General features: G+C 40.6%; 1 protein-coding gene across 2 annotated transcripts; it reads right to left on the bottom strand.

Annotated features, from left to right (window-relative positions):
• Window positions 1-523: 523 nt before the first annotated feature.
• Window positions 524-7,936, bottom strand: pkmb (pyruvate kinase M1/2b). 2 transcript variants are annotated; one of them, XM_010757249.3, is made up of 11 exons: window positions 7,832-7,936; window positions 6,397-6,575; window positions 6,167-6,258; window positions 4,773-4,904; window positions 4,487-4,673; window positions 4,102-4,372; window positions 3,860-4,010; window positions 3,622-3,774; window positions 2,547-2,713; window positions 1,530-1,711; window positions 524-1,045 (listed from the first exon to the last, which is right to left on the bottom strand). In XM_010757249.3, exons 2-11 carry the CDS (start codon window positions 6,545-6,547, stop codon window positions 939-941), a joined length of 1,593 nt encoding a protein of 530 aa, XP_010755551.2. In that variant the 5' UTR covers window positions 6,548-6,575; window positions 7,832-7,936; the 3' UTR covers window positions 524-938. The 2 variants fall into 2 exon arrangements, with proteins under 2 accessions (XP_010755551.2, XP_019116419.1); XM_019260874.2 differs by having other exon boundaries at window positions 7,836-7,856.
• Window positions 7,937-8,768: the final 832 nt, after the last annotated feature.

The following is an 8,768-nucleotide window of genomic DNA, read 5'->3' as shown; positions in this document are numbered from 1 at the left end:
GTGATTTTATAAATGAGAATTGGATTATCTCATAATACATTTTTAGGTTTATATTTATTCTGTTTATTTAATTGTCTTTACTTAGATTTAAGCAGACTTGTCTCATCTACATAAACCTACTGTGTCCAACAGTGATCTCATCTAAAATGACAGCTAATTCATTTTGTCTAAGGTCGCCACATTAGATCTTTTTAATTTTATGAACTGATGCTTGGAGTTTGAAACCATTTTAGTACCATCATTTTACTAACTAACCACAGATACATGGACTTTCAAACTAAAGATTTTTTACATTTGTAGTGTAAACCTCAAATGTTAGAATATCTTTATTATGTGGCATCTCCTGTACTGTGCATTATATCCTGTATCATTTAGTCTGAATGGCATGTATTCTGCCGTCCTGTGGCTTTGAGGTGGAGATGCCGCTGAACTGCCGTGTCCCTGGTTTGAATCAATCAAATACTGATAGAATAAATAACTCTTGTCTTGGTTTAGTGTGATTATTAGAAGAAGACAAACACAGTTGACCCAGGAATTCCTTTTAATGGATGGAAATGCAGTCATATCCGATTACCAACTGTTAGTTCAGCATGAAACCGTGGAGAAGACAGTAACAGTGCATGTTTGTGTTTAAACCAAAAACCATAGAAATAACGTGTGCATAGTTAAGATTACAGTGCTTGCAGATAAACACATTTCCACTCTGTTTCCACTAAAAGATTTTGAGTTGAGTCTTTGGCAGCAGGATTCAGACAATATATTACACATATAGATGACAGGAATCAGAAGGTTAACGACACCATCAAAAGTCCTTTGAAGGAGCGGCCCGGTTTTTTAAGTTTCTGTCAGTTATGAGGACAGAAAAGTCCGTAACGGGGGGTGGAAACGGGTTACAGGAGAGGGGAGGAGGAGCGGTTACTAATGTCCTTTGATGAAGTTCAAGGTACCAGCACAACTCTCATAGTGTTGGTGTAACCGGAACCGGGGCGCCAGCCAGTGACAACAATGGCCACATCACCAGACTTGAAGAATTTGCGGTGCTTGCCTGTGGAAAGAGAAAAGACGGGGAAAAGAAAGATTTCAGTTTTTCGGTCATTTTTTATATAAACCCTCCACCCCTCTTGGCTCTTTCAAGGCCTCTTGGTTTTGAAAAGTCATTTTATTTGAGAATAATTTCAACACAACAAAACCAGGAAGAGTGGCAAGCTTTGAAGCCAATACTACATAGTGGAAAAACTGTGTCAAGTGATGCATCCTGGCCCAAAAATACTTTTTTCCCACAACCTCCCAATCAGAACTGGTCCAAGAGCCACATAATTGAATATTCTCAGTAAGTTTTCTCAGCGAAGACCTAAATCGGAAGTTAGGTACTGATCCAAAGGTCTCCAAAGAGTGTTTGTTCAGTGGGCCACACAATGTGGAAGATTACACACCACTGAACAACTTCCATAGGAATGAACAGAGCCCCACCTCCAACTCTTTAACAAATTATCTTCATACATCCATGAATAAAACACATAATCACTCACCAACTTCCAGGGCAAAGTTCACACGCAGGTCAACGTCCTCGGCCCAGACATCGTTGGCGGGCTTGGTGTACAGCACAGGGTAGACACCACGGTACAGGTGAGCCTGACGGGCGGTCTGGCCACAGCGGGTCACCGCAATGATGGGGGCACGGGGCCTGTACCTCGACAGCATGTGAGCAGACCTGCAGGTAAAAGAATATTAAATGATTAATAAAATGTAGAATTCAAAATATTTCAATTTCAACCCCAATGTGCCAAAATATAGGTCTGCAATGCAAATTCTCTAGAAACAAGTTGTCAAACACAACATTGAAGAATGATTTTAAGTAGATGTGGTGAACAAGCAAACAAGCCAGCAGTTACAGAGCAACATTATCATTCATTTGAAGTTGTGTTTGTGGCCACCTGGTGAATTTTCACTCTCTTTTAACTGTTGTTTGCTCCTGGGTTGGGTAGCACACAGTCGGTTTTTAGAGATTTTTCACAAGTGAAAATTATGCTATAAGAGTGAACCACAATATAAAATATAAACCATGGCAATAAAACAAAAACTCCATAGAGTTGAGTTGAACAGCTGAGTGTTGAGGTAAATCTCTGTGTGACTCCTTTTTCCTATACAAGTAGTCCTGTTATCTATTGTTAATATAGAAATATTATACAGCTGGTTGAATTATGCCATTATCATGCGGAATCCATCCGGCTGACAGTAATATGTCCTCTGTATCATGTGTTGTGACTTCCAGATGGAGAGGAATGAACAAGGAGTTAAAATTAACTCGTAGAATGTCAAGGTTCATATCTCAAAAGGTCACAAGGACAGCACAGATTGTGTGTGCCTTAAAAGTTGGCACACTTCATACGAACCGAGGGCTTATGTTTAGGGAGGGAGTGGAGGCGGAAGGATAGGGAGAGTTATTATAATGCACCAGTTTCTTTGCTCACAGTGGGCGACGTGGAGGATACTATGACTCAGAGCACTGCAGAGGAGAATTGCAGGATGGACTGTTTGAATCTCACCTGCCAGACTTGGTGAGCACGATGATGCCGCTGGCGCAGCACTTGAAGGAGGCCTCGACGGCACCAATGGCGACTGTCTCCGTGGGGTCACGGGTCAGATGAGAGGTGCGACGAAGCTCCTCGAACATCTGCCTGTGGAACATGGCTGCCTCGGCTTCACGGGCAATCTGAATATTATATTCAAACAAAAACAAAAAGTTACAGCAGTGTCAGGCTGCGGTCACACAGCCAGTTTCACACTTTAGTTAGTTTGTATTTTAAAGGACGAAGTAAAGTGGCAGCTAACCTCAGTGCAGAGGTCTTTTCATACCTGAAAGCACACTGAGACATGAAGCTAAGCAACAGCGGTGGCCATGTTGTCCAGGGACTTTTGCTGTGCACTGCAGATCCTCAGACACATGCTATGTGAGTAATATGATCGCACAGTTAAAGCACAATGCAACAAGACAAGAAGACATGTTTAGTAGCAGATGGACGGAGGGAGGGGCCGGTGCAATGGGGATGCACAGAACAAGTCAAACAAATACTAAACAGGCTGTTAGTGAAACCCAAGCTGATACTAAGGATGTGCACACAGAGTAAAAGCTGCTTCTCTCCTTATTTGTGATGAATTACAAAATATAACTTACACCACAAAGATAACATTATCTTTAAATCTTTTTAGTCATCTTAGTGATGTGTTTGTTATTTGGGACTGATCAGATGAAGTAATCAAGTTTTTTATTATAGATTTATTATATTAGATTATTGTGCATTTTTCATAATTAACGCAGGACCAAATTTAGCCTAATATGACAATTACAAGAACACAATTCGTCTTCCAACACATATTTTCTCTGAGCACAACAAAGACTGAATGTATATACGCTGGATAAAGCCTTATTAAAGAATAATAAGATATTATCGTGTAAATTTGTTTGTCATTAAAAGCCATTTGCACAATTTTCCCATCAAATTTAAAAAAGTTCACTGGTACGGTCTTTCAGCATTGCCATGAAAGACGTCCATGTTGTGCACACATGCACTGCGCATGATACAACACTTTAAAAGAGGGACCAGTAAGGGGTGCTCTTACCATGTGCTGTGTGCGTACAGCCTCCAGGGGGTAGTCTCCCTTGGCGGTCTCACCGCTCAGCATGATGCAGTCGTTGCCATCCAGCACGGCGTTGGCAACATCGTTGGCCTCAGCGCGAGTAGGGCGAGGTTTCTTGGTCATGCTCTCCAGCATCTGAAGAGAAACAACAAGACTCTCTGACACACTTTTCTTTTTAAAATGTTTTACACAAAACCGTTATCCTCCTGATGTTGCAGACCTGTGTGGCACAGATGATGGGCTTGCCGATCCTGTTGCACCTGCCAGTCATCATCTTCTGGGCGATGAAGACCTTCTCTGTTGGGATTTCAATGCCCAGGTCACCACGGGCAACCATGATGCCATCACTAGCCTCCAGGATCTCATCGAATCTGTCAGACAACAGAAAAAAAAATAATTTAACAGTTCCCCAAAGATTCAGATCTGTGCAGATTCACGTGTCACAGCTGGTAATCCACTCACTTGCGCACACCCTCGTGGTTCTCCAGCTTGCTGATGATCTTGATGTCCTTGCCCTTCTCACCCAGAGCTTTCCTGACGGCTTGAACATCAGCAGCCTTACGGATGAAGGAGGCGAAAACCATGTCAACACCCTGCTCCACACCAAACTGCAGGTCCTTAAGGTCCTTCTCAGACAAAGCAGGAAGGTCGACAGCAGCTCCGGGCAGGTTGACACCCTTCTTGCTGCCCAGCATACCGCCATTCTCAATTTCACACATCAGGTAGTCGTTGCCTTAAGACAAAGAGAATGAAGACTTCATTTCCACCAGGAAGCAGAAAGGTGAACGAAAGATCTGCATAAAAGGCAGTCAAAATGAGTCAAACACATGATTGTTTGTCTGCTTACCGATATCTTTAACCTTGAGGGAAACCAGACCATCGTCAATGTAGATGTGGCTTCCGGCCTGAACAACCTTGGTGATGTTCTTGTAGTCGAGCCACAGAACTTTCTCATCACATCTATCCATGTACTGATCATCAAGTGTGAGCTTGATGGTTTCACCCTTCCTGAGCTCAACCTCAGCAGTGCCACTCTAAACAAAACCAGGGAGAGAAAGTCCGCTGCTTCAAAACCTTCATACAATTGGCCTCATTTGGAGCCTGAATTAATAAGTAATTTTGCCAGAACTCACGCCCTTGATAAGTCCGGTTCTGATTTCTGGTCCCTTGGTGTCCAGAGCAATGGCCACTGGTCTGTATTCAGCAGATCCAGGTCCAAAGCTCTCAGTTGCATCACGGACATTCTTGATGGTCTCGGCATGATACTGTATGTGGGGTGATGATACAATGTGTCAGTAAAATGTTATGTACTTAATTATCATTGAGTCACAAAACACAGGTGGAGAAAAGATTATCTCTAAAAGTAAGAAGTTAGCACAACAACAGGTGGACAAACTTGGACGTGCAGTCACACTGACTGGTTACATAAAGATGTAGTAACTCTTGTATGACAGCTGCGACGCATTTTTAGCACATGACATTGTTCAGTTTGACTGTATATAAATAACTGCTCACAAATCTCACGTGAATAGTTTCGAAAATATTTTGTCTGTAGCACGTTTGTTGACAAGTCAAATCAATGCTTTTGATTTCCTACTCATTATGACAGATCTGTACAACTGCTACACTGTGCATCTACAGTTATGGATCTAGTGAATAAAAAAAAAAAACACAAATTCACAGTCTAAGCTGTGCACTGACCACTGTCCCCCTTTAATAATGCACTGTGCCTTCACTACATGCCTTCTACTCGTACTGTGCGGCTGACTCTCAGAGAAGACCTATTTATAGCTGTACTGACAACTGACACACCAATGAGACAGAGGTCAAATATATTTTGCACTTCTCATAACAAATCATATATCCACAACCTCTTTGTGTTGATTTCCTGGAGTTATGAGGATCAACTTTATTATTTGTTGCTGAAAACCAACTAAAATACAAACATTTTTTTACTTATCAGTGTTGAGCAATCACATCACTGCACTCAAAAGTCACTCTGAGAGTTGAGTTACATTGAGAAAAAAAAGCACCACATCTAACCTTTCATACAAATATCATCTGTGCTCATGCTACGGCTGATGAAAGATCTGATGGTCGTCCACTCAAGTGACAGTGAAAAAGGTAAAAAGGCTTGACTTTTAAAGGTGAGGGGTCAGTAGTAGAAGGTCAGACATAAAGTTGGCTCTGGTGCAGTTTTGCTCACAAGCTACAACACAGACCTGACCCTGAGGGGGCGAGTACAAGATCATAGATCACATTACAGCCACAGTTACCAGGCCACAAGGGTAATGTCACACCAGCGGCTGCTGCTGTAAAGGGTAAATCCACACTGAGTCACTTGCAGAGGGTCAAGAAACTAACGCTGTGCTGCTCTGTTCAAACTCTCAAACATAAGTGAGCTCACAACTGGTTTTGACAGCTGATTGTAAATCACATAGTGATGCAACAGGCTAGAAATTGAAAGTGTTTCATGTTTTGGAGATTCAAATGGAAAAAAAAAACTGTACTGTATTTGCCGACTCACTTCGTGTGTGCCATGAGAGAAGTTCATTCTTGCAATGTTCATCCCAGCCTTGATCATTTCCTTGGCCATGTCCACAGATCTGGAGGCAGGTCCTGCATCGAGACAGGTGGATGATGTCATTTTAGAGAGAAACATTGAGGATGAGGTTTATAATGTTATGCAGATGTTTTAAAGCCAAATACAATGAGATAATCTTTTATGTATGAACATGGTTTGTTATTGAGTCTGACCGATTGTGCAGACGATGCCAGTGTTACGAGACACGGCAGGTTCAGAGTCGATGTCCAGCAGGCACATGTGCTCAATGAAAGTGTCTGCCATGGCAGCATGCAGCTGCTGGGTGTGGATGATGGAAGACCCCATATCCTTTGACTTCGACATGACTGGATTCGTGTCTGCGGGAAATGTCCTGTGGAGACGGAGAAGAAAGCAAGTACGATGAGCGATTAACACCCGACAACTCTACCCCTGACTTGTATTTTCCTATAATCATTACAGGTTTCATTAGAGACTGACAGAAAACAGTTACATACTCTTTTGTCTAATGTCTAATGGTGACACAAAGACTCCTCACACTTGTAGTAGAAGCTACATTAAAGTATCAAAGCCTCACATAAACATGAGCAAACACATATTTAAAGATCATGGAAAAGTCAGTCATAAACCAAAGAAAGACTTATTGATGGAAGAGTAGACATTTATAATAACGTGTGACCAGTTTATGAGTTTTATGTCTCCATCAGTGACTGTGCAAGCTGACCAAAGAGCTTGTGCATAAAGCAACAACGACACTACGCGCCTGCCTGACTGCACTCTCCCACATTCCAGCAGCAATTTATGTGCAGTTGAAGAAGACTAAAGAATAATTCATACACACAGAGATTAACTCCAACACCCTACAAGGAAGCTGAAAAACTAAATTATCTATGCTGCATGAAGTGCAATGCAAGCTGAGAGTCCAAACAATGTACGGTAAAAGGCAAAGCAGAGTTATCAGTTTACAGTCGGCTACAATAGAGGTATGCAACATGCATGACAGATGTGTCAGTGGCGTGTGTGCCGGGGCACCAGAGCATTCACCGAAAATAACATGGTCAGCCCAGAGTATTTATGGACTGTAGAAACATATGAGACACATTTATCATGATTACATGATATCTGAAAGCTTCTTGTTATTAAATGTAAAATAATGTCATAACTGAAGAATAAATTAGACTAACAGGTGAGAGTAAGTGTATCTTATTATCAGCTACTGAAGACATCTAGATCTTGTCAATATTCAGATAAAATGAGATCAGCTTTCTTTATCAGAAGGAGCTGCAGAGCAGAGTATGAAACCAACATGCAGATAAATAAATAAAATATAAACAATTAACTAATAAATCAAAGTTAGAGAGCTATATGGAATTTAAAAGTCACTGTATGTGCAAAACCAACAGCACCACTCTGATTCAGTTCAAAGTGACATTTAAGATCCAGCATATTTGTATATTTTAATTAAATATCATATGAAAAAGTGTATGCACAATTATTATTACACAAGATTAGTAGCAAAGTGAACATGATAGGAAAGTGTCCTAAAGTTTAAGCATTAATAAACTTATAGTATTACAGTATTAGTGCAGACTCTCTGTCATACAGTTAGATCTTCTTGCTGTTACTCACCTACTGGGTAAACTTTGCAGGGACGAAGGCGCCACTGGTCCAGCTGGGGCGACAGTTTTTATTAGGCTCACCTAAACCGGGACTACTTTCCTGAGCAGCTCCTTGTCACACAGGATATAGGGCGCGGCAGTGGAAGGCAGATTTACAGTTTGAGAAGTGAGATGAAAAATGTGTTATTCGCATGTGAGATATTTATACACGTAGGCATGAAATAAAACGTGAACAGTTTGTGACTAAAAGCACAGAAATGGGACTATATCGAGGGATGATACAGTACAAGTGCAAGTGTTGTTCGCCTGACCAATGAGGAGCTCTCTGCTGAGCCTGATCACCAATTTGGATGTGAAGCGCCTTAAATCTCAAACATGAGGATGACCTTTAGGCTGTAATTTATGGTGTGCTGCTTTACTGCTTATCCCTGTGTTTTTAAATGACTGATAACCGACGTAATTATGTTATTTCCTTCATATTATTTAAGCACAAATTAGTTACTTTAGTGGCAGATGTTCAGTATTATATGTTTTATGGCTTATTATTTGATAAAGGTGAGGAAGAGCTTTTAGTTCCCTTCTGTACCCCAAAACTATTACTCAGCTTTATATATATATATATATATATATATATATTTATATATATCATATTATTATCTATATATATATATATATATATATTGCACTGCTTGTTTTCTGTGACTCTGATGTTGTTTTATTTTTCTTGGTGTTCTCTGCTCTGTAAAGCACTTTGTAAACCCTGTTTTCAAAGGTGCTATATAAATAAAGTTATTATTATTGTTGTCATTATTGAATATACTCTTAATAAATGTGCACTGGACAGCTTATTGGCTTATTGAGTGAGAGATCTCACTTTTCTGTTCTTGAGATTACATTAATACAAAAGCACACATAATTTTCATTCCAGGACAAACATCATGCAATAT

This window comes from Larimichthys crocea, chromosome XXI (genome assembly GCF_000972845.2).
Source record: "Larimichthys crocea isolate SSNF chromosome XXI, L_crocea_2.0, whole genome shotgun sequence".
Classification (NCBI taxonomy): Eukaryota; Metazoa; Chordata; class Actinopteri; family Sciaenidae; genus Larimichthys; species Larimichthys crocea.
Note: the sequence above shows the minus strand (reverse complement) of the source record. Positions and strands in the feature narration are given on the sequence as shown.

Excerpts from the sequence above, each read along its gene's own strand:
- pkmb (XM_010757249.3), bottom strand. The coding sequence starts at position 6,547 with ATGTCGAAGTCAAAGGATATGGGGTCTTCCATCATCCACACCCAGCAG. Across the intron at positions 4,905-6,166 it reads TCTCTCATGGCACACACGAA|TATCATGCCGAGACCATCAA; the intron begins GTGAGTCGGCAA and ends CCCCACATACAG. Across the intron at positions 3,775-3,859 it reads CCATCATCTGTGCCACACAG|ATGCTGGAGAGCATGACCAA; the intron begins GTCTGCAACATC and ends GTTTCTCTTCAG.